The sequence below is a fragment of the Rhipicephalus microplus genome, chromosome X, assembly GCF_043290135.1.
Source record: "Rhipicephalus microplus isolate Deutch F79 chromosome X, USDA_Rmic, whole genome shotgun sequence".
Taxonomy (NCBI): Eukaryota; Metazoa; Arthropoda; class Arachnida; order Ixodida; family Ixodidae; genus Rhipicephalus; species Rhipicephalus microplus.
Genome location: NC_134710.1, coordinates 231641633 through 231667906, shown reverse-complemented (window position 1 = coordinate 231667906; position 26274 = coordinate 231641633). Strand labels below are relative to the sequence as shown.

The 26274-nt window shown below is 44.8% G+C and overlaps 1 protein-coding gene across 9 annotated transcripts in view; it reads left to right on the top strand.

Moving 5' to 3' along the window:
* LOC119187874 (uncharacterized) overlaps window positions 1–26274 on the top strand; it is a 244152-nt gene that overhangs the window by 101312 nt on the left and 116566 nt on the right. For all 9 annotated transcript variants that reach the window (XM_075878776.1, XM_037435978.2, XM_075878780.1 and 6 more), the window contains 4 exons: window positions 1510–1689; window positions 2787–2879; window positions 18807–19853; window positions 19948–20022. In XM_075878776.1, coding sequence (XP_075734891.1) covers window positions 1510–1689; window positions 2787–2879; window positions 18807–19853; window positions 19948–20022 — 1395 coding nt within the window. The remainder of the gene's footprint in view (window positions 1–1509; window positions 1690–2786; window positions 2880–18806; window positions 19854–19947; window positions 20023–26274) is intronic.

Here is a 26274-nt window from a genome sequence, read left to right as displayed (position 1 = left end):
TGATTGGTATTCTGTTGCTTTGTTTATGAAGCATTATAATAGCAGTTGATCCCCTGTTGATTTCTTTTAGGATGTTTATATATGCTTCATCGACACCCTGATTCTGAAGTGTCTGCATGACTGCTAATATTTCTACTGAATCAAACGCCTTCTCGCAATCTATGAAGGCTATGTATAGTGGTTGGTTATATTCTGAGCATTTCTTTATTACCTGATCGGTATTCTTAATGTGGTCGTTTGTTGAGTAGCCTGTTCGAAATCCTGGTTGTTCCTTTGGTTGATTGAATTCTAATGTTTTCTTAACTCTGTAAGCAACTACTTTTGTAAATAGCTTTTATACTACGAAGAGCAAGCTGATTGGCCTGTAATTCTTTAAGTCGTCATCTCTTTTCTTATGTATTAAGATGATGTCAGCATTCTTCCAAAACTCTAGTACCCTTCCCCTCAGGAGACACCTTGTAAACAGTGTGGCTAGTTTTTCTAACACAATCTGTCCTCCATCTTTCAGCAGACCTGATGTTACCTGATCCTCACCAGTGGCTTTGCCTCTTTGCATGCTCTCCAAGGCTTTTCTAACTTCTTCTATCGTTACTGGTGGGGTGTCATCTGGGTTACTGCTAGATCTTATAGCATTAAGGTCGTGGTTATCCCGGCTACTGCACAGATCTCTGTAAAACTCCTCTGCTATTTTAACTATCCTATTCATATTGATAGTTATTTTGCCTTCTTTGTTTCTTAGTGCATACGTCTGATTTTTCCCTATCTCAAGTTTCCTCTTCACTGCTTTGACGCTTCCTCCGTTTTTCAGAGCGTGTTCAATGCTCTCCATGTTATACCTTCTTACATTGGATACCTTACGCTTATTAATCAACTTTGAAAGCTCTGACAGTTCTATTTTGTCTGTTGTACTTGAGACTTTCATGCTTTGACGCTTCTTAATGAGAGAGATTCTTCGTTTCCTGGGAAAGCTTGCCAGTGTCCTGTCTAACTATCCTGCCTCCAACTTAAAAATGTGTGGTTTATATTGCAGAATATTAATTGTTAATAAATATTGCTTTAAAAAAAAAATTTCTGTTTCTTGGCCTCATGTCTTCATATGGCATCTGGTGATATTTTTTTTTGTTTTTTAATTATGGCAGTCGTTAACAGGGTGAAGCAAATAACCAAAAGTTGCTGTTTCTCATTTGCAAGCCTTACAGGTGACCTGACATATTTGCAAACAGCATTATATGCATTTTAGTATTCCAGCAAATAAGCCATGTAAATGTAAGAAAGCTTCATTTAAACTACTAGCTGTTTAAAAATAGAATATTTGGTATTTTTTAGTGTGCAGAAATTATTTTCTTCAAATACTATTTATAAAAGAGTGAATTGGGAATATATATTTTTCAATAAGTCTTGCTTTGAATCCTATCACGATTTTTAATGCGCATTTTCTTTAAACATTTGCTGCTTCAAGATTTTTTATAGTGTCTCTGTGTAATGCAACATGCTTCTTATTCATTTCAGAGTCTCAGTGATGAAGTAATGCGATTAAAGGCACTTCTTCAAGCAAGTCAGGCTCGACAACAGCAGCTTGAAGGGGAAATTAAGTCTTCATCCCAGTTTCACATTGCTGTGTGCAAGCAGAAAGACAAGCTTCTGGAATCTGCTAAGACAGAGATTCAAGAATTAACGAGACAAGCTGAGGTGTTTATTTCTTTCTAATCATGATAAAATATGGTCTTTCATTTACTTACGTTCGTTGCAGTCTACAGTTAGTGACACCCAACTCTCACTTATAGTTAGATACAACATTAGAAGTTCATGGCATTTTCTCCTCAAATCTGGAAGCACACAAGCTTGCACAAATGAATGCACACTCCAGACTGATGTCACGAGCCGCACGGTCAATTACTTCGCCTTAACAAGAGCTTTATGTCGTTAAACAATACATATGCTTGCCAGGACCAAAAAAGACGTCCAAATTATCCTGTTTTTTGAATTAATGAATGTCAAATTACGGCTGCAATGCACAGTGTCACTCATCATCACTTTCAAAGGCCCCCTATCACTTTCATCAGCCTTATTTTTCCATCATTCGATTAATTCATACTTTTTCCAGTTCCATACCAGAAAATATCTGCTGCTTTCCCACTGCTATTTAAAAGTTTGTGTGCTTATATAACTCTCAAACATATATCTAACAGTCTCAAAATAAAAAATAAGCATCTCAGCCCTTCAAAAAAAAAAAAAGACTTTGATAGTAAACAAATGTTTGAAATAAAGCATAGGCATGGTAAACCGTGATGCTTCAAAACTGGTATAGAGCTCGAGCTTTGTGCTGGAGGCACATATAGCAAAGTAGTAGTTTGCAATTCACAGTTTCTTTGAATGGTGTGATCAGCAGTAAATGGCCAACAAACTTGTGGACCTAACAACTTGGCTTTCTTTTCATTGCATGCTGTTAAGATTTAAAAATGCTTGAAAAAGTTTTAAAGCTGATAAAATGAATGCCTAATCAAAATTTGTGTTGTCACTTCACCCACACTCATATATATGAGGACTTCTTATAATTCAAGCTTCTTCATAATTAAAACAAAATTAAGAGGTCCCTTCGAGTTTGACTTTACGAGAGTCAAGTGTAGATTTGTATACATATACGGTGAATTATGGAGCTCGCCGACGGCAGTGGAAAAATCCAGCCGAGAGTGTCCATATGATTGCTATGCAACAAAATGCAAAACTTCAAACTTGTGAACACTATGCAATTTACACTGTTATTTGCTGATATTTTATATGGGCAGGAGGCACTTGAGATAAGAAGTCGCCAAGTTGGACTGAAATCGGAATGTAATTGCCTGCATTCTGCCACTCGTCAGAAGACAACTTTCGTTGAGGTATGTGTTGTAAAAACTTGGTGTTCAGACTATCACAAACAACATATTTTCACAGTTAATTTGAAGAAACAACCTGTGTCAGCAGGACAGTCATTCAGACTGGTCACCCAGCTCCTCCTCTATTTTTTTCTCAATGCCAGCCAGATGCGCCTGACCCAGTCGTTCACCACCTTCTCCTCTAGCCCTTTCTTGCTATCATCCATCACCTAGCCTTCGTTTGTGCTTTGTGGTCATGGGAGAGAGAACCCTTTATGTGGTGCATTACGACGGAAATCATATGAAGGAATTTTTCCTTCAGTTGTGTGCAGATATGCGGGGCGGCGACTTGCATTTCTCAGGTTTACAATGTTGGCGCTCACGCTGGCTCTGTAAGCGATACGATGTTTTGAGATAGTGTATTGCCGTTCCTGGCATTATGTGGGCAACCAATGGGGAAGCATCACTGCGCTGCTGTGATACTTTAAGAGAGCTGTGAGGCGGCAGTGGCATTCCTTCGAGCCACAAAGAAGGTGCACGAAGTAGCAAAACACTCAGGCTCACTCAGACTCAGACTTGCGGCTCGATGTGAGTCTGAGTGAGTCGACTCATGATTAAGTTCACTGACCTGTGCATATGTGTCCCACTGCTCACTGAAAGGCAGTAGTTCAATCAACAATGGAAAGAGTCACTAACAAAAAAGTCAACTAAGTCTTCATTGTGTATCTGCTCGCTAACTGCACTTGAGCAGCAGGTGTGGGTACTGGGGCATGCTTGCAACAGTAATTTTTGTCTGTGGAGGAAGCTCAACTGTTTCCCTCTATTGGAAGAGACTTCTCTGCATGAAGCAAAGAGAAAATTTGATAACGCAATCAGTTGTAAACAGTGTTAGACTAGCTATGCTTTTGGAAATATATCGTGGAATGGTTGTCAACTTTGCATTGCTCAAATTTTTCACGAAACTGAGCGAGTAGGAAAAAAGAACACTACTATAATAAATAGCCCATTTAGGAGCTCACAAGTATGAAATAAGTTTTTCAAGCTTGACTCTCGTGCTGAATCGGTTGGAGAGCGCACTAAAACCTGATAAAAAGAATACAGCGTGTTCAAGTGGAATGTTTTGTTTGGAACATGTGTATGTGATGCCACTTCACGAATAACATCAAAACAACTGCCAAAACTGCTACCCAGAAAATTTATGTGGGTGCACAGAAAGTCTGAAAGCGATCGACTCAGTGGTTTTGACCTAAAAAAATAGAACGGGTGAAAGAAAAGTGGGACACGCAAGTCACACTGCCCCATAAAGGGTTAATTCAAACTATAATTTGAATACAGCAGACTTGTTAAACGAAACAATAAGGGGCCAGGATATTAAGTAACATTTAATACAAGTTCTTTTTGCTGATAGATGAACTAGGGTGCACAATACAAGCTGAAAACGAGTTATATAAGAGGCACTTCAAATTTAAGCAGCTATTCCGTTTAAAAAGACCAACAACTGATTTTTCTCAACCCCTTTTTTTATGGCACAACAGGTAGCTCGCCCTTCGTAATGTTTGTAGCTTAATCATGAACACACAGTTATTTTGCAAACAGTATTTATCGATTTGAAAGGCTCTAAACACAGACGTTATTTTTCCTCCAGCAACAGTAAGAATGGATAGGGATGCCACGAGTCCTTCTCACATTTTCTGGAAGCTGTCGTTATTCTGCTTGTACAAAAGTTCCTTTAAGGGCTCCTCACCGGGTTTGACAATTTTGAGCTGATCAGTGCAATGCATACACTGGGCGTTCATGATCAGTCTTGCTGAAATTTGCAATGCTATGCGTCACAGCAATAAGTCAAATTTCAAGCTGAATGCCGCTTACCCTCCTTCCCATGTGCTCACGCCCAGAGAATGAGGGAATGACGTTCACGATGGAAATGCCCTACGTATACGGTATTGCTGTGACGTGAGTCCTCTACGTAGATGAATGTGCTCTGACGTTGCCAAGAGTAGCATGTGGCATGGCAAAAATTATTTGACACAACATGTGGTTTGTGCAATTTGCTGCTTGAATAAATGAGTACAACTTGATCAAATTAATGAGACACACAAAGGGAATGTGTGCGTCTTGTTAAATTTTTCCATGAATCACAGTGATACGCGGAGCTAATGTGCCTCTATTTTGCATGCGTTCGTGTACCCACGGTGCCCCTGGTTAACTCATCGAGCAGACACCAGCCCTGGCAACGAAAGTAATGTTCTGGCTTGTACAAGCACTCATTATGCTCATTTATTTTAGTGCATCTAAGTAAACATTAATGCAGCAGTGGCTTACGATACCGCCACTCTAGTGCCAGTAAAATGTCGCAGTTTTCCTGCTCGGAAGCAGGGTGGTTAGGGCTAGTTGGTAGGTCATGACGAATGTTATAGTGCGAGCTCAGAAGTACGACAAAGGACAAGAAGAGTAGCACTAACTTCCAACTGAGTTCATTGTGCAGAGCGTGAAAACATACATAGGAGACAAAAATCATGTGGGGAAAGATGAGCAATGCAAAGATGAGTGAGGCAAAAAGACGAAAAACCTAAGAAATAAATCTAAAGAAACTATACTGAGTACTAAAAGAAGTATCACTACAGTCGAGCCCGCTTATAATGAACCTGAGCATGACGCGGCATCCGTTCCCTGTATCCCGAAGTTCGTAGTAAATGAAACACAGATTTTAAAAAAGTTGTGAGTGAAAACACAAACTTTTTTTGCCCTAAAAAGTCCACGATGCACGTGTTTCGAAGAGCAGAAACGATAAGGGCGGTCTCGAGTTCATTTAAAACGGCAGGCTGCTCGTTCGCCGAGGCCCGTGGCATAAGCTGCATGAGGCGCTGGCTCCAAAGCTTCGTCGTTCTCGCAATCCGATTCCTCCAAATGGCTCTCGCCACGTACTTCATTCACAATGCCCCAATCCGTGCACAGTTCCGCAGTGTCGGCATCATCATCGGCCGTAATCAAATCATCACAACAGATGTCCCACCCGCTCATTCAGGTCGGAGTCGACGACGCGCTGTCACAAATCCCCGCCGCAGTGGTCCTGTTCGGAAGCTTCAGGCTCGGCATCGGGCCCGACGATCGACGAAGTCGGCCTCGCGAAAATAGTTTCGCGCACATGTGGCCGTCACCGCCGCTCACGAAATATTCACCCTCTCCACAGCTGAATACCGGGACGCCCGAAGCGGCAAGTTGGCTGCCAGGTGGTCAACAGCTATGAGCAAGCGCTCCGCAACGCGGTACCTAATGCGCGGATTACGCTCAAGCGAATCGGTCACACTTTCGACGTGTTGTTGAGTGGCACGAAAAAGCGTGCTAGTCCTCCAGTCGGCCATCATGACCACACACGCACACCAAGAGCGAGCAAGACGCGCACACGCGTGGAACAGCTCTGGGTGCGTTTCCAGTCGGAAAACGAAACTAATTCGAGCCAGCGTGGCGGGCGTCGCGGAGCGGTGGAGACGGGCGAAGAAGTTGTGATCAAGAGAGGAGAGCAGACTTGCGAGAGAAGGGCAAGGAGTTGCGATAAAGCACGGAGGAATGAAAGATTCCTTTCTTCGTGTGTTTAAGAGAGGGGAGGATGCGGCGGAAGGGCGACCTTGAAAACCAAAACACACGGGAAGGAGGCAGGTTGGGTAGCTTGCTTGAAAGGTCTGCGAAACTCGCAAGTAGAAAAACTTAGAAAGAGTGCCAGCGCGCGTAGAAGCCAAAGAATGGCCGCCTGGTTCGGTGCGCGGCGGCGTTCGAAGAATCGGCAGCCGTGGTCAAAAATCGTTTTGTTGCACTGGCGGGTTTACGTGGCCTCACGAACTTCGATATTTCGCGATTCATTCCGCGCAAATTAACAGCCGTTTTCGCGCTTCCGCATGTGCGCTGAAGGCATGCTGAGCCGAGTACGAAGTGAGCGTGAAAAAGTCGTAAACATAAAACGAATCACAAATTATCAAAGTCGGTGGGGTAGCGTACGCGCGTGCACTGGACGCAGACTATCGGATACAGTCGGTGGCCGACGATGTTGGCAAACGATCTGGTCACTCCAGGCAGGTGACGCCATCAACAGCACCAGTGATCAAAAACAGGGTAGGTGGCCGACCGGTCTTCGAAAGATCGGTGGCAGTGTGAAAACACGGGCCTCGTCTGGCGATGCCGGGTGCTCAGAGTAGCGGGGGGACAAAGGATGGAGAGGTGCGTAATAAAAAGCGATCAGGGAGAGCAGCAACTAGAGGGGCGCGGAGGCAGAATCGGCGTTTAACAACAAGAATGTATGGGCACCTCGCCGATGCCTGATGGGTGGTCGAAATTGGTTTCCCGAGAAGTCGGCAGACCGCTGACTCCGTTTGCTGTAACCGATCAGCGGCGCTCGAAGACGTTCGTTGTAAGTGCGATTTTGTGCCATTGAACCAATGTATACTTTGACGGTCACACGGATAATATTCGTTTTAAGCGAAAGTTCGTTTTAAGTGGGGCCGTTATATGGGGGCTCGACTGTAGTTGCGCGTGCCATTGCTTTCAAGGAACCTTAATTCCTTCTCGCATAGCGTCAAGGAAGGCTTGCTAACGCACGAGTCATGTTCGCATGCCATTTGCGCAGTCTCGACAATGATTCGAGTGCGATCATCTCACTGCTTGTACATAGTCACTGTGTCCTCGAAAAGAGGCGCACAGTTGCACGCAATGCAATGGCGCGTGCAACTAGAGGCTAGGGAAGGGACTTGGCTTGAAAATATTACGCTGGGTGAATGGCAAGGGTTTCGAGCTCACTTCCTCACATCACGGCTTCCCACCGCTTCAAAATGCTGGTTTTCTCAGTTTGTAATGAACTGATTGAAAAAATTCTTGTGGCATAATGCTCTTCATCGAGCACATGACAACTGCCTCCGTTTAACTAAAATTTGTTATAGGTCCTGGTGAGGGGACCCTCAACTATGCCTAAGTAATTTTATTTTGAGAGCTTAAATTTCTTAAAAATAACAAGCTGTTACAATGAGATGATGTGGCATTATACACCTTTTCTGTACTTGAACTGCATCGTGGCACCTGTGCCCAAGGTTGCCTGCTCCTGTGTTGTGGGTGGCTTGTTCTGGCATTGTTCCTCTCTCGAAACTCAAGCGAAACCTATTCATCGAAATAGTCGCTACGTATATGCACGGCTGTGGCGGGTAGTAGTGCATGTCATTTTTAGATGAAGTGAGGCTAGCAAAACTGTGTTTTTCCAAAATCTTAGCGACCTAGAAACTATACACACTGTTTCATGCGCAAGCTGAAAAGTTGCTTAAAATACACCGACAAGCTTGGGACTATTACGTCACGCGAAAACAGCGCCACTTTAATGCATTCTACTAATGCAGGCCTACATGTACATTTTTAAGGAGTAATATCTTTTAACATAAAGGAACGAACAATATTTGAATACTAACGGAAAAAAATAGTCAACCGCATACAGCAATCAATTGTCACGGGCTGGGTACACCGGTTTGTTCATGTTTGTGCTGCCAGAGGTGCCAAAGGCCCTTTTTTGCGACTTTCATTGAAAAAATAAAAATACAAATTCATCTCTGGCGAGAAAAAATGGGTTGGTTGGAGTCAGTGCGATAAACAATCTTTCCATCAGTTGAGTACAGTCGAATCTCATTATTTCGAACACGGTTAATACGAACTTCCGGTTAATTCGAACTCATGATGAGGTCCTGTCAAAGCTATGTGTATTTCAATTGGCGAAAACGCCCGGTAATTCGAACGCCCAACCACTTCCGACGATTAATTCGAACATACCGTGCTCCTAAAATGCTCTCAGTACCCCGCCCAATTTCGCCGCGGCACCTGCGACACCTCAACGCTGCCCGTGAAGAAAAGGTAAAGAAAAGAAAAGGCTGTGGTGGAATGTTTGCTGTCTCTCAAATGCCAATCTGCGACGCGCCCGTGTCACGCTTCTCCCTTTTTTGTCGCTGCCACGTAAAGCTGTCGCTGGGTGTAATGATTGTGTGGTTGAAGGAAAAGAAAAAGGCACTATCTTCTGCAGCCCTTGCCCCTTGCAGGAGCATGGTTACGGTTCTGCGCCTTGAGGGGGGAGTCTCTCACGCGCTGGTCCTACGCCTCCCCCTTTCCCTTCCCTCCAACGTAACCCTTGCCCTTTCAACAGCGCGCGTGAAGAGAGCAAAAAAAAAAAGCTGCCGTGGAGTGTTGGTTTTCACTGAAATTCCGTTCGCGTGGTGCGGCTGCGTAGCGGAGAGTGAGCGGGAGGCTCTTCTACACAGCAGCCGTCGTTATCGCCCTCTTTAGAAAGTGTCGGTGCTGGACATTTTCGCGTGCAACTTCTCTTGGCAGTAGGATGCTGAAGCTGAAGTAGAAATGCTTTGCAAGCTGCATGACAAATTGATTTACTCGCTGCAAGGTGTGCATATGCGCATCACCGATTACTTCAATTAAAAACGGATGTCCTGTGATTTGGGAATAAATATAAGTCTTCTAAAGCTTCCCCCTCGTGTGTTAGCTCAATGCACATGCGCCACTGCATGGATAGCCCTCATTTATTTAGGTCTCATTAATTCAAACTTCTTTTAATTCGAACAAATTTTCGGGCCCCTTCGTGTTCGAATTATCGAGATTCGACTGTCGTATCATTTCATGTTCTGGGCAGTTGTCGGTCCCTTTCAAAGATTTACATTTACTGTGAGAGGCTGTTGTAATTTAAATTTAGGGATAATGTGGACTGTATGACTTCCCAAAATTCATACAAGTTTATGTGTAAAAAAGCCCATTAAATTAAGTACGAATAGGTTCTGCCATGGATAATTCCTACTATGTGCTTCCAAACCAGTTGTTAGATGTGTAGATTAATGGATGGCCAGGCGGCAGTGACTACCGTGAGCAGTAGATTATCAGGCCTGCGAAGAACATTAGAACATGTTGAGCCCTTTGCCCAGAGTGAACTGTTGTTTGTTTCCAAAACGGCCACCCCCTGCTGTGCCAGGCTTGCACAGCTCAACACAACTATCAGCGCCGTGTGGGGGTGCTGCATTTGAGCCAACATTGTTACACTCCTCCCCTCTTAGAAGGAAGACTATGGGGAGTACCTATTCACCGGTTTCCTAGTTCTTGTGCCACGTCGCGACTTCGGCGTGCTAGGCATAGGCACGACAGTCACTGTTCACATGCACACCACTGTTGAGCGCAGTCCTGTCGCTCTCCGTGGCACAGCTACTCCCAGAGAAGCTAGTTCCAGGTAGCTGTTCCTGATGAGGCACTTCTGGAATAGCTGGCGCATGAAGAAGCGGCGGCTCCAACTGTGGTGGAGCTGCAGCGATAGCAGTTTCAGGAGAGGCCAATGTTTCTGTCTGCACAAGGCGCAAGTGGTCGCTGTGTCGGTTTCCCAAGGTGTCATCTTCAAAACGGACAGCGGCTGATGACGGAGTGACATCCACAACACTGGCAGGCACCCCTGCGAAAGTTTCACGCGTACACGTCATCACCTGGCTGCAGTGATGGAGCCTGCTGGGACCCTCTGTCAGCATACAACTTCTGTTTGAGTTGTTTTAGGAATACAGATGCCTGCAGGCTTGGCCTGAGGACATCCAACGGAGTCTTGAACATTCTTCCTGTCAAGAGTTCACACGGTGGCCGACCTGTCACTTCATGTGGTGTGGTCCTATGGTGGAACAGAAACCTGGAGATCTGCATTTGGAAGTTCCCAGAACCAGACTTCTTGAGTTTGTTTTTCACAGTTTGTACAACTCGTTCAGTTGCACCATTTGAGACAGGGTGATACGGCAGTACAAGCATGCGGCGTATTCCATTTCGAGTTAAGAACTCAAGATACTGGGCACTGGTGAAGGCAGGACCGTTGTCGGAAAATATGACATCAGACAGGCCATGCTGAGCGAATGCAATTCTCAATGCAGAAATGGTAGCTTCTGCAGATGTGGAAGACACAGAAAAGACTTCTATCCACTTTGAGAACGCATCCACAATAACCAAGGATGTATGACCTAGGAATGGTCCCCCAAAATCAATGTGAAGCCTTGACCAGGGTCACTGTGGAAAAGGCCACGGCGTCTGCTGAACCGGCTGTGCAGCTCGATGTTGAGTCTGGCACGTAGCGCAGCTCTTCACGCTGTTGGCAATGTCATTGTCAATGCCTGGCCACGAAACATGGCTCCTGACAATCATCTTGGTCTTCTCGATACCTGGGTGGCTGGCATGAAGAACACCATGAACTTGGGCCTGCAATGACCTTGGGATCACTACACTTGATCCCCAGAGTAGGCAACCCTCATGGAGACTGAGTTCTGAGCTTCTGGTATTGAAAGGGTTCTACTCTGGTCCTACTGGGAGGCTTTCTCTTTTCAGAACAGCAAGAACAACATGGCCCAGAACTGGGTCATTTCGTGTGGCTTGGGCCACAACACCTGGTGAAAGGAGTCTCGGATATGCCTCCTTTAGCAAGAAGATTTCAGCAGATCGTGGTAATGCAGTAGTGTCAGTTGGGAGAGGCATTCTACTAAGAGCATCAGCGTGGCCAAGCTCTTTGCCAGGCTTGTATACAAGTTCACACTTGTAAGCAGAAAGCTTCAGAACCCACCTGACCACTCGAGGCGAAGCTTGCATGGGAACGGGCTTGTTGGCACCCAGTAGTCCAAGAAGTGGCTTGTGGTCAGTGTGTGCTTTGAATGAGATGTCCCACAAGTACTGTAGGAACCGATCTACTCCAAACTCTAAAGCCAGTGCCTGCTTGTCGAGTTGACTGTAGTTTTGTTCTGCTTTTGACAAGCTCCTCGAGGCAAAAGCAATGGGTTGTTCCCCGCCATCAGCACCTTTGTGCGCCAGAACTGCACTTATACCATAAGGCGATGCGTCACAGCTGAGGCAAACAGGCCTGGCAGGGTTGAAATGTACAAGAACTGGAGCTGATGTCACCAAGTGCTTGCAGGCATTGAATGCATCTTGTTATTCATGTCCCCACTCCCACTTCTTCCCCTCACAAAGAAGCAAGTGCAGTGGACGAAGGAGTGACGAAAGATTGGGTAAGAAGCGCCTGTAGAAGTTTACAAGTCCCAAGAAACTCTGAAGTTCCCTGACATCCTGAGGCACAGGAGCATCCATAATGGCTGCTACCTTGTCAACATTCGGGGAAAGGCCTTCTTTGGTGATGATGTGCCCGAGATACTCAACTTGTGACACGAAGAAATGGCATTTTTCAAGTTTCAGCTTAAGGCCAGATTCCTGAAGCTTGCTAAGCACAGCACGAATGCTACGAAGGTGCTTAGCATCATTTGCGCCAGTCACAAAAATGTCGTCAAAATAGACTGCTACATGGGGCAGTCCCCTGAACAAGTTCTCCATCTCGCGCTGAAATATGGCAGGAGCAGATGAGACGCCAAAAGGCAACAGGGTGTACTGAAATAACCTCATATGCATCGAAATAGTGACGTACTCCCTAGAGGCGTCGTCAAGGGCAACTTGCTGGTATGCATCTTGCAAATCCAATTTTGTGAATTTCTCACCTCCAGCAAGCACAGTCCACAGGTCCTCGATCCTTGGAATAGGGTACTGCTCCACTGTTGCTACTGGGTTTATGGTGACACCAAAGTCTCCGCAGATTCTGATGCGTCCATCCCTTTTGGTCACAGGAACAATAGGTGCAGCCTACTTTGCTGTCTTGACTGGAACAAGAATGGGATCTCTTCTTAGTCTATGGATTTCTTGAGTTACTCCATCTGTCAAGGCATATGGCAGTGGACGTGGCTTGAAAAACCAAGGCGGAGCATCTGAAGCAACATGTAGAGAAGCTTTAGCACCCTTGAATGTACCCAGGCCTTCTTCAAACACTTCATGCCCAGCTCACGCATCTAGTTGCGTCCAAGAAGAGTGGGCGATCCATGTCCGGTCAGAAAAATAGGTAGGTCGGCCTCCCTGCCATGAAACTTCACACTGACGTCAGCTTTGCCCTGAACCTTTTTTAGTTTCCCGGAATAGCTTCACAGAAGCACTTGCGACAGCTGCACAGGAACCGAAGGCAAAAGCTGAAGAAGATGCGACTTGGCCATGACAGAGACACTTGACTCCGTGTCTACTTCCATGCGAGAGCGGCTTGCCGCAAACGTCAACAGTGATGGTGAAAGGCGGAGGCGGCGTGGCATAGTCGACCGGCCGCATGTCACAAACTTCGTAAGATGAAGTGGTAGTGGCGTCCTGCTTGCGTACAGTATTAACACGATGACGGTTACTCAACGACAGTGAATTGCAAGCCGAGAACGAACGTGCCTTGTTAGGGCTGTTGCTTTGGGCTTGGCTGTTTCTTCGTCTCGGATTGGACACCTTTGCCAAATGACCTCGTTTGTGGCAGTAATTGCAGATTGTCTTCACATGCTTGCATTTCGATGCAAGATGCTGTCCCCACAGCGGTAGCAGGTGACGCCCCCACAACCTGATGAGACACAGTGAGTCAAAAAAGCGTTGCTTGTGTTCGCTTGCGCTATCTCACCTGCGTCCCTTTTTGCTGCTTCTATTGACAGGGCGGTCTGCACGGCGTCGTCGAAGATGAGGTACGGTTTTTACAGAAGTCTTGTCTGGACATTCATGTTGTTTATGCCACATACGACGCGGTCGCGGAGCAGGTTTTCGAGTTCAGCCCCGAAGCTGCAGTGTTCGGACAGGCTTTTTAGTGCGGCGATGAAATTGCTGACGGATTCCCCTTCCGCGCAAACACGCGAGTTGAAACGAAAACGCTGCACGACGGCAGAGGGCTTCGGACAGTAATGGCTTCCGAAAACTTGAAGAATCTCGTGGCAGAGCGGTGCAGGAACGAAGACTTATATGAAACGTTCTTTCATTCTCGTTGCCATTTGTTACATGTGTAGATTAATGGATGGCCAGGCGGTAGTGACTACCGTGAGAGATTAATGGATGGCCAGGCGGTAGTGACTACCGTGAGCAGTAGGCCATGAGGCCCGCGAAGAACAGTAGAACAAACATGTTGAGCCTTTTGCCCAGAACGAACTGTCGTTTATTGTTTCCAAAACGTTCACCCCCCGCTGTGCCAGGCTTGCACAGCTCAACACAACTATCAGTGCCGCATAGGGGCGCTGTACTTGAGCCAACATTGTTACACCAGTGGCTTAGCATCTGGCACACTCCCATAGAAACACACCCATGATATTACTTCAGTGGGTGGGTTGTCTGGTTGGGAGGCTCCATTGACTCGAAATGGAGAGAAAAGGTCAAGTCTGGTAAAAGCAGACCAGCATGGAGGCTGCAGGGCAGTGGCAGCTCTGGCCAATTTGACCTCCAAGATTCGGTTCTTCAGAGATTTTAGGCAACAACTACCAAGTGACAGTCCTAAGCGCAGTGCACATGCTTGTGCGTAGTGAGCGAAGAATAAAACTGTGCTAGAGACTGGGACAGAAGACACAGACCTGTCTCGTCCAGTCTTTAGCACGGTTTTATTCCTTGTTTACTACGCACCAACCAGCCCAATCAAGCGGACTGCTCATGCTTGTGCAAGCTTGGGAGCAAGTGACAGGGGTTGCGATAGGAAGTTGCTATCGCTGCTGAAGCAGACAAGCTTTGCTAAAGAACCCGAACATGGAGTCACCGCACCCCATAGTAGACGTTTGGAAGATGTCTGCATTACGAACTACATCAATGCAGACAGAAGTTCAGTGATGTGTGGTGCTCTCACAGATGACATAATTTCTGAGATAAGCAGCTCAGAATGCGTCGCTGTCTACCATAGGTCGGCGAACCCTCTCATGAGTCGACTCACTCAGACTCAGATTAAGCCATGAGTCTGAGTGAGTCCAGGTCAGTAATATTTCAGAAAATTTGAGTTCGAGTGAGTCTGGTTGAAGAAAATTTCAGTGAGTGTGAATTCGAGTGATTTCGACTCGGGATAATTATGGTGAGTTTGAGTCTGAGTGAGTCCGAAGTGTGATATATCTTTCTTGAGTGAGTTTTATTCATGTTTGCCGACTCATGGTCCTATCTACTCATCCTCTGCATTACTATGAGCCTTACCTGGATTTATGTTCATACTCGCGTCTACTAACAGGTATTTAAAACAAAATCATTCATACACCATTTCAATGTTTATTGTTTAGAAGTGTGAATTATGTAAGGGGGTGCTTTGTACTCCTCGTCCACCTGTTCTTCCGGGAGCTTCTTGATAAATGTATCTTTTGTCATCTCTTTCAATAAAAATGTCTTGCTGGTTCGCAACCACTCATAACTCGCATTCGAGGGTACTATATCTAAAGGCACTAAGAAAAGCACCGGTTATGTGAAATATTGGTGTTAAAGAGCATTGACACTATTGTATAAAAAGCTCATTCTAGTCTTTGGACTCGTGAATCGACTCACCCGGACTCACTCAGACTCGAATTGAGCCGCAAGATTGAGTCTGAGTGAGTCCGGTTGTAAAAAGTTTTCGTGAGCATGAGTCTGAGTGAGTCCGGCTCTGGAAAATTTTAGTGAGTCTGAGTCAGAGTGAGTCCTAAGCACAAAATATATTTCATGAGCGAGTCTGAGTGAGCTCGCAGTTTTTTCCAACAAATGATGAGGAGGACAGCAATGCACCACAGCAGCCTTCTGCTATGGAAGTCATGGCCAGATTGAATGTCGCTAGCTTTTTATTCAGTTTTAAAGAAGGCAGAAGAGAGACGTTCCACCACACTTGTTCATTAGAGTGAAAAGTACTGGCTGTCGTCTTCAAGAAAAGCAGACCATAATCACTGAATTTTTCAAAAATTAAATTGTTCACATGTCCTATGGCTCTCAATCAAAGTGTTCTTTTGTTTATCACCTTCGAACGTCAGTTAATTTGAACTGGGTCACTCCCCTTGCAGTTCGAATTGATGAGCTTTTACTGTATTTATGTATAGCACTCTGAAACGCGGTTCCGAAAACACAGCCCGGTTTATTAGTGCATCTCCGCCATTGTTTCAACTCCTTCTTCTCTCTCCTCAGCAGACTACCCACTACTAGCTTATGTCCCAAGTGTGTCATGCCAGAAGAAGAAGAAAAGTATGCCACAGATAGGCCCCCCCTGCAGACAAGTGGCCGTCGGCACTTGAAGAAAAAAAATGATCAGACGGAGCTTGTCAGAATGGGTGCCGGCTTGATCCTTTCAATGCTGACTGTGTCTTCCTGCCCATAACGCAGGATTGTAAAATGATGTTCAGAACTCTTGATGACTGAGAAAGGACCGTCATAGCGAGGCTAAAGAGCACGGCGAGATGCATCGACACGAACAAAAACATGTGAAGATGTCTGTAGGTTTGCCGGCAGAAAAATGTCGTTCTTAGTGTGAGCTGAAGTTGGTGATGGGCGCAAGTTTCACATGAAGATCCGCAGACGCTGGACGAAAGAAGATGGATCCGAAACACTCTGCGTAGTAACGGGGCTGACAAGGTCACCAGGCAAACGGAGTGTGCAGCCATAAACCATCTCGGCTACAGAGCAGGCAAGTTCTGGCCGAAGTGTTGAACGCAGGCCAAGAAACACGATGGAGAGGTGTGATACCCAATCTTCGGCGTGAGGCTGCGAGGCGAGTGCTGCTTTTGGATGACGGTGGAGTCTCTCCACTAAGCCATTTGATGCTGGATGATACGCAGTTGTGCAAATACGCACACAACCCAGTAGAGATGTGACAGAGGTGAAAAGCGCTGACTCAAACTGTCTGCCTCGATCAGTAGTCACCGTTGATGGTACACCGAAACGGCTAATCCAGGTAGCAAGAAAGGTACAAGCAACTGTTTCTGCCGTGATGTCAGGCATTGGAGCTGCTTCAGGCCAACTAGTGTACCTGTCAATACACGTAAGCAAATACGTATTTCCCCGACATGGAGGTAATGGCCCAACAATGTCCAAATGAATGGTGTCGAAACGTGCATCAGGGAGAGGGAATTTTCCCCATGGAGGCTTGGTGTGCCGATGCACCTTGATACGCTGACATGCTCTGCAAGTGCGAACCCAGTCACAAATGTTAGCGCGTATGCGGGGCCAGACATAGCGTTCAGTCACCAGATGTTGCGTAGCTCTTACGCCTGGATGGCAGATGGAGTGGAGGGTGTCAAAAACAGCACGACGAAGCTGTGAAGGAACATAGATACGAGTGCAGTTGTGTGAAACATCGCACCAGAGCGTAACGTCGTCGTCGGGAAAGTTGACTTGTTCCAGTCAGAGGGAAGTAGAGGATCGGAGTCGTGGAAGCTTATCGTCTAATGCCTGTGCCTCCGCAAGCGAGGACAATGAAAGGTCGGTGGTGCCTGTCGTGGCATTGATGGTAATACTACTGAGAGCGTCCGCTGCACTGTTAAAGCTGCCTTTTACATAACGTATGTCTGTGGTGAATTCGGCAATGAAAGCAAAGGGTCGAAGTTCTCTAGGAGTTTGCATGGCACTGCAGGAACGTAAAGCCGAAACAAGGGGCTCGTGGCCGGTAAGAAAGGCAAATTGTCGCCCTTCAAGGAAGTACCTGAAATGCTTCACCGCAAGGTAGGCCGCGAGGAGCTCCCGTCTGAAAGTACTATATTGGCGCTCAGTGTCACGTAACTTGCGGGAAAAGAAGGAAATTGGAGCCCATGCATCATTGATCCATTGATGAAGAGCGGCCCCAACTGCTTCTGAAGAAGCGTCCACCATGAGGCTAGTGGGAGCAGTTGGTGGAGGGTGGTGCAGGAGGGTGGCCTGGGCGAGCTTGGTCTTAACGGCGGCAAAAGCTTGATCCACGACCGTGTCCCTGGGAAGTGCGGCTGACTCGGCTTATGAAGTCGAGAGTAGTGCTTCCAGACGCTGCAGCAGTGTAGAGCATGTAGGGATGAAGCGGCGATGAAAATTGACGAGTCTGAGAAAACGTCGTAGACTGTGTATGGCGTGGGAGGCCGGTACTCGAGGATAGCTTGAACCTTGTCAGGTCGAGGAGTGATGCCATGTTTAGTGATCTGATGTCCAAGGAATGCTATCTCCGAGACTCCAAACTGACACTTTTCTATATAGAAACAAGGTCGTAATCAGGCAGTCGAGTGAAAAGCTGACGTAGATGTGCCTTGTGCGTTTCAGCGTCCTTGCTGGCAACGAGAAGATCGTCGATATAGGCGAAACTAAACGGCAAGCCTCTTGTGACTTCGTCTGTAAAACGCTGAAATGTCTGAGCTGCGTTTCTCAAACCGAAAGGCATTCGTAAATACTCATAGAGCCCAAATGGGGTAATTATTGAAGTTTTGGGAATGTCAGAAGGCTCAACGGGGATCTGGTGATAAGCTTTCACAAGATCAATCTTCGAGTATACAGTTGTGTAGGTTAAAAAGGCAGTACAGTCCTGAATATTGGGTAACGGATATCGATCTGGAACGGTGACTGCATTGAGAGCTCGATAATCACCACAGGGCCGCCAGTCATTGTTATTCTTGGGAACCATATGTAGCGCCGACGACCACGAGCTTGATGACGAACGAATGATTTACAACTGTAACATATGCTCAAACTCGTTGCGAGCAATTTGAAGCGCGGTTTATTAATGCACCTCCGCCATTGTTCCAACTCCTTCTTCTCTCTCCTCAGCAGACTACCCACTACTAGCTTATGTTCCAAGTGTGTCGTGCCACAAGAAGGAGAAAAGTATGCCACATATGCACTAAGGAAATCTACTGCTAGCACTGCTGTACATAGCAGGAGTGTATTACTTTCAGTTGTTGACCATAAAGTGAATTATTTAAAAATGAAGTGATCACATTTCATCTTTTGTGATTGTCCATGTAGTTGAGTCAGGCTAAAATTGCCATTCAAAAGATTTGAGATAGAATTGCGTAATGCTCATAGCTATGATGAAGCTCATACATATTCTCTTTTCATGACAGCTTTTGCTGTCATGAAAAGTGCGTGCTGAGCATTTGAATATTTCAATGATACCCTAAAATCTTTTCTGTGCAGGAGCTTCTTTCGGACAGGAGCAACACCATTGAGGAAACTGAAAAGACCATTGAAGATTTGCTCTCATCCTTAAGGCAAAAGGATGACTCTCTAAAACAAAATGATGAGTTGATAAAAAACTTGCAGGCCAAGTTAAAGCTATTGGAGAATGCAACCGCAACTCATGGAACATGTGTTGTTCTTCATCAAAATCTACCAGACTCTAAATGCATGGCTCGTGAAAGCCTTATTGCTTCTGATTCTGTGGAAACGACACCTCAGCGTTGTGGGAGAACTTCATTTTTTGGATCGCCAGCATCACTTGATAGTTCAGATACAGGCACCGTATTGTATCTTTCACAGTGTACATCAGAAGTGAAAAAATTGTGTGACGCTATTTGTAAGTTGGCTCAGGAAGTTTTGCCTGAACTAGCCACTTTTGACTTTCCCAGGACTGGTACTGTTCCCGAGCTCATTGAAATTTTGAGCACTGCACAAGATAAGGGTTTGCGGTTCTGCATGCCCAGTCAGAGTAACCATGAAGGACATATGCAAGATAGACCGGATGTTTCACAAATTGCTTTGCCCGCGAGACTTAGTGAAAAGCTTAGAGAGCTGGCGCTAATGCTTGGAGTTAAGTGCTCAGATGTACCCTTCTGTCTGAGGGATATTTTAGGTGTTCTTGATGCTCTCATTGAGAAAACAATGAAAGAGTCAATTTATAACGCAAAGGATTCAACAGTTTTTCATGTTGATCCAAGTTCACCAGATCAGGAACGGGCATCCCACAGTACTACCACTAACATGCCACCCCGTCAATTTTCAAATGAGTCTGATCACACAGAAGCTGCTGATTATCAGAAGGAGCTCCTTGGTGAAATTGACTCAGCATTGGAATGTGTTGAACAGCTGCACAGTGACGTTGACGCTTTGTCTCTCACACCTACTTCAAGCATGCTTAAGAAGGCAGACGACAGCACAGATGAGTTGGTGTTTGCTGTTGACTCGACAGGACAGTTGGTTCAAGTGGTTCTTGAGTCTGGCGAGCAAAATGAACACATTGCTAAGGTGAGCTTGAGAACCAAGTGCTTCTTGTTTATTGTTGGCTCTTGGCGCTTTTCAAGCTGTTCATTGCTGTGTCTAACGATCCGATTCTTTATAGGAAATGTCTGTGCAGACTGAAGCAGATGACGATGTGGAGTCTTTGAGGGGTGAGCTAAGGAACGCTAAAGCACAGGTAAACTTATCTGCTTTCTTGCATCACATACAGCGCTAAAGTAAGATTTTCACCATTTCCACCAATTAGTTAGATTTGTAATCTGGCAGATAAAGAAAAGGTTGGCAGTAATTCATGGTATTTTTATTTTTAAAAATGATTTAGTTACATGATGTATTGTCTGATAGACTGGGTACATGTAGTACACCTTTAAAGAGGATATGCGATTTGAAAAAAAAAAAAAAAAAGTTGCGTTAATCTGTGTCCTGAGGCAATGAAGTTTTTGCTGTATATACAGGCCTTTGTGCTGATTTCAAATGTATAATTAGTAGTTTTATAATGCCACAGTTTTTGTTTTATGCCATGACAATGTGCAAAGTACAGTTTGTTTTGGAGAAACATTTTATGCCTCTAATCTTTTATGGTTCTAAGCCATTAATAGCTCATATTGCTTCATATTTACTGTAGAACTTAAGTAACTAGTACCAGGAAAGTGGAAAGTGTGTATAGAACATTTTGATGGTAAAGAGAAATTGTAATGTGAGAATTGTTAGAATCCTCAGCACATACTATTTGCTTACTATAAGTTAGTAATAATTATACAGGCAATACTTTCACCCTTCAACTGTTAAGGAATATGTGTGGGCAATTCAAAATTTCATCCTTGTCGGGCTAACGGAAGTACCAAAATCATAATGTCCAAACTTAAGAAGGTGCCCGAAGATGGATCTAAAGAAAAACGCATTTTAAAGGTATTAGTGAAAACTTATCTGTGTAGAAAAGGTATGCTTTTAGGATGAGATGTTCCATTATGAGAGCTTGGCTATCATGGTTATTTTGAGCATGTGGCTTTAGTGAACTCTTCATGCAAAATGCAATGGTAAGCAGCCAGGTGACAGTTTTTAGGGGACTCTAGGCAATAGCTGTTCTTAGTTTTAGTGGCCACCTTGTGCTCTTTAAAAGCGATTTTAACCTTTTGACACATTGTTTTTGCTTGTTTTTTTTTTTTTGTCATGAAAGTAGAGAAACTGAACTTGAGAAAGCAAATAAAAACGAAAGATATGCAATTTTGGAAAAAAACTTCTCTTTCGACTTGCATTTCTCCTTAAAGTAATGGTATCATCCAATGGCAGATTCGGAGCACTTCTGGTACTACTTTCTGCTGCTCCATGTCTTTTCCATTGGAAGATTGAGAGTGCTCTTTGTAACTTGCATCAGTAGATCTGGAGCATCTCCATCGCAAGATCCACTCCATGGAGCAACTTTTTCTACTCTGAAAAAAATTGGCGAATTCAAGCGGATGTCGCAAGCACCCCATGCCTTGAAACCTTTTGAAACGGTTCCAACTTTGGGGGCGCCAACTGACGCTAGTCGCGTCAGTTGCGCCTCGCGTCAGAGCTCACGTTTTGCTAGTGTAGCGTCGCTGTGCCCAGCGTGCCCAGTCAAGCAAGAAGAGAAATGCGTGCATTGCATTTCATTCTGACCCTGCCATTTGCTCCAGAGGACGCGCTTGTGTTCCATTAGTAGATTCCCTCTGTTGCCCTCCGCCAGAGTGGAGTGCTCCAGCGCAAAGTTCGTGGGTCACTCCGAATCCACCTACGTATAATGCCATAAGGCTAATTCAGTCATTTACAAAAGCAAACTTTCTTAAGTGTTTTGTACATTTCTCGTTCTGTGGACATTTTGTCACCAATCAAATAACATATCTATAGCAGTCATGGGTTTATAAGTTTCTTCTGCAATAATGGAACTGTTTTCATTGTAGGACTTGATGTGGGATTTTTAAAAATCTGTTATCCACCAAAGCAGTGGTGAAGTGGGTGTACGTTCATGTGTCTACCCAACAAAACAAAATGTGGGAAGATGGACAATATGCACACCACTTCGGTCCTAAGCACCTGGATCACCAGTTTGTACTGTGCACTGTACTGTTCAGCTCTACAATGAGGTTCAATGCTTTGCAGTTACACACTGCAGGCACAATTTTTTGCTTGAGGCGAGCTTTCAATGAAGGTGAATTGCAAATATTAGTGCGAATATTTAGATTGGCGTGCCTGATAGGACCTGAAATGCTAAAATTTCATTTGATGCGTTTCACTACTTTGTCTATTTTAACCGACTAAACAGTTTCAAGATGTTCACATTTTTCGCTTTACATTGTCCTGTGGCTGAAACACAGACATCAAGTCTTAAAATTAGTGCATAGGTGCTCTGTTACGACAATTCTCATTTCCTTGATGTTCTAACGCATGCACTATAGTATCTCATTGGTGCTTAAGTACAAATGAGTGAAAGCAGCATAAAAGCACCTGTATGTGAGATATATGTAGTGCATAATTTGTTGAAAGTCACGCAAAGCTCAGCTACTAATACTCCTAAATTAATTTAATGAGCGAATTTTCCAAAAGAACGTCATTTATGAAACTTGATACTGGTTGGAAAGGAAAACATTTTTATATTATGATTGTACAGTTGACCCTCGTTAAATGGAACCTAAAGGGGCCAGGAATGTGTGTTCCATTTAACAGGAGTTCTATTTACTGAGAGTTGAAAAGGGTTATGGAATATATAAGGCCTAAACTAATCATATAAAAAGGTGCCCTGCCACGGTGGTCTAGTGGCTAAGGTACTCGTGCTAACCCGCAGGTCGCAGGATCGAATCCCGGCTGCGGCGGCCGCATTTCCGATAGAGGTGGAAATGCTGTAGGCCCATGTGCTCAGGTTTGGGTGCACGTTAAAGAACCCCAGGTGGCCGAAATTTCCAGAGCCCTCCACAATGGCGTCTCTCATAATCATATCGTGGTTTTGGGACATTAAACCTCACATAACAATCATTCATATAAGTGGTTTCTTTTCCATTGAAGCTGCTATTTTGTTTAACAGATTTCTGTTTACCGAGAGCCTCCGTATGTACAGCATACATTGGCAATACTTGTGGCGCTCACTCAAACTTGCTCATAAAATATATTTTGTGCTTTGGACTCATTGACAAAAACTTTCCTGAGACAGACTCACTTGGACTGACACTCTCGAAAATTTTCTTCAAGCGGACTCACTCGGACTCAAACTCACCGAAAAATTACTCCCGTAAACGTTACTCACCCTGACCAGCGCCTCCTGTATTTTTTCAGTGCCCGGGCGAAAGAGCGGATTTCAATGGGAAGCGGCCGTCGGTGCTAGTGCGGCGTTTCGCCGCCAGGTGTCGCAACTGGAGTAGAGATGCGCAGCGTCCTCTTATTCTTATGTGATTCTTAAAGAGAAAGAAGAAAAAAGTGAGTTTCGTAACTGTCTGCATCAGAGTGTGACACCTCAACAGTAGGTCACGAGGGATGGGGGTAAGGAGGGATTAAAAGGATAGGATTAAAAGGTATGTAGATAGAGAGAGAGGAAGGAGAGAGCAAGGCGCAGGGACAGTGAACCACAGAAAACGATGGAAGTAAGGAGGAGATGGGAAAGATGAACACGGTCGCAGAAGTCCAAGGACGGGGCACCACTCAGCGAGAGCTCTTGTTGGCGGCAGGAGATGGCGTAGGCGAGTAGTCGGCCAGAGCTGTGTTGTCGTCGAAGATCGCAGGGGCACAACTGGTCGGCATGAAATGCAGAGATCGAGTCTCGGGGCGTCGTCTGTCACGCAAACAAATGCCGCGGCTCCATTCGAAACTGCTATACGGTTCGGTTTTCGGCTGTATAGTGTAATGGAAACGAGAATCGTGAAGCACCTGTTGTTCCAGGCACTCTGCTCATTTCAAAGCCTTGAGTCGTTCGCGACTACTTGATGAGGCACTAGCGCGTCGTCTGCTAGCTAGGCTAATACCAGGTAGCTTATGCAAGTAATCTGCAGAAGATCGTTTTGTCACTGTGGTGTTCGCTAGACTGAGAGTTGCTTTTTTGGCTAACTGAAAGTCGATCTTTGAGAGAAGCCTTTGCCAGGAGCTAATATTAAGAGCTTCGGTGTCTAATGTTCCTCGATGCTTGCTACTCTCTAGTGGCGTAGAACATTGTGCGCTAGCCTGGAGTTCATGCACTAAATAGCACAAAATGCCACTAGACTGCTTCTAAGGATATAGGTCGTCATCTGTTCCCTTCGCAAAGCCTGACATGTGTTGCCACCGAGAAAAAGCAAGTGTCAGAAAATGAGGAACCATGGCAGGTGATTTCATCATTTGAAAGCTTAAACAATGAAATCATCGTGAAATAGACAAAAACAACTCCATATGCGGAAGGATTTCTGCAATCGTTGCCTGTGTTTTGAACAGCACTGTTAAAGTCGGAAGTCTGACCCCGACTCTCAGCTTGAGCCAAGGTGGCCAAGGTGACAGGCATAAAAAATGCGGCCTGTGGTCAGTTGCTTGAGCTAGTCTCTCTTGTGGACAGATTGTTGTAGCCTTATTATTCGGCTGCTCAGCTATGTTTTTTTCTGCTTCCCTCTGGCATCTTAATTTGGTAGTGATTAGAGTAAAGGCCAAATGGCCGTGTAGTGCCCATGGGGGATTATTCAGCTTCGGGGCGTAATGTTAGCATCGCACATGGCAGCAATCGCGAGATAGCGTTGCTACTGATAGATTATTTGTTGACTGTTCGGAAGCAGCGTGCTCCCGTTTAGTGATTCCAATAGTGATTTCGTTTAGTGAACACGAGTGATGCAAGGAATCGTTATTATGTGAAAACGTCGTCATATGATGTCACATAAAATAAATGTTTGTGACGTATCGAAAGGTCACATAACTTGACGGCATCATATAACGTCTTCGCTTGGTTGAAATGGGCCGATCATGAGGGCAGTGCATAACCAGCTGCGGGGCAAAACATAGTTTTGTCTCGAATCCTTGAGGCAGTAGGAAAAACATGTTGGACGCAGAAATATCCTAGAGGGAAGTAGACAACATTTAGTGCATTGAATCAGAAGAAAACGAGGAGAGTTTTTGCTTCTCAGTCGTTTCAAATTTCTATGGAAATCTTAGTGGAGTCCGTCGAAAAATCTTGAAGTTATTATCTCCAGATTCCGGTGCCCTGTTCCCCCATTAAATTTTTATTTACATATAGCTGTTCTGACACTCTCCTATTTGTCCATTTTGTAAAGAATCGGAAACTATTGAACATTATTTTGTCTCATGTCGTAACTACACAGTAATTAGAAAACGACTTCTAGCTATTCGGTTTGCGAAGCTATGTTCAAGTTTAACCACAAAAACTGTTCTTAATTTTGGATTTTGGTGCCTCCGTTTTGGGAAATCGCCACAGAGATGTACTTGATGCGGTGTGCAATGTCATTATAGACATAAACGTATTTCAACATACGACGCCCTTTAACAAATACTGAAAAAAAGAAGAGTTGGGAAATAATTTTCGAAATGTCAATAAATATGAGACATACATTCCAAATTAATCGGGTTTGGCACACTCAGCTGTCTGGTCAGCTCCCAAAATCAAGGTATATGTATTATATTAGTGATTATTTTACTTTTTTCTCACTCTCTCAATCTGTTTTTTTTGTAATGTCTTCCTTCTACATCTTTTTCCTTTTTTTTGTAAGCAATAGGGCAGTTACTGTCCACAGGGTACTATATGTTTTCTTGGCCAATCCCCCAGAGTGGGTATGTGCCATGGATTCCAGGCTACAAACAAACAAATCGTCTCAGGGGAATTCATAAGAGTAAGGGCGAATTTTTTTTTTTTTGTAACTAATGTGAAATGAAAAAAAAAAAGACAATGGTTTTTTTTTTTTTTCGTCAGATATGCAGAGGGGTACACGGCAGTATATATACTGAGGCATGCGAAACATGGGGTTTCAATAGCTTGAAAAATAAAATAAAATGTGAATGCTATAAAACTCGAACGCATATATCGAACCGGTGGCAGGGCCTGACAAAGCCCGGTGAAAACAGCGCGCCGCTATGTTCGTCTTTACTTTTTATCCTCCCTGCATCTGTGAAGCCGTCAAGAAGCACGACTGCAAATTAACTAGCATGAAAGCACGAATTTGCGAGCTTTCTAATAGGTGCGGCCGTTCAGTGCCAGCATCCTGTAGTGTACTCGCGCAGCGCCACCATGCGGCAATGGAAAGCAGAGGAGGAGAGCGCGCTCAACGGCCTGAAGAGAGCTTTCGCCTGGGCACTGAAAAAAATAGAGGAGGCACTGCCCTCACTCACTCACTCACACTCTCGGCTCAATCTGAGTGTGAATTAGTCCAAGTGAGTCAACTCATGAGTTTGTAGGTCTTGAATTAGCTTTTTCAAACATGGTGTCAATGCTCTTCACCACTAAAATCTCACA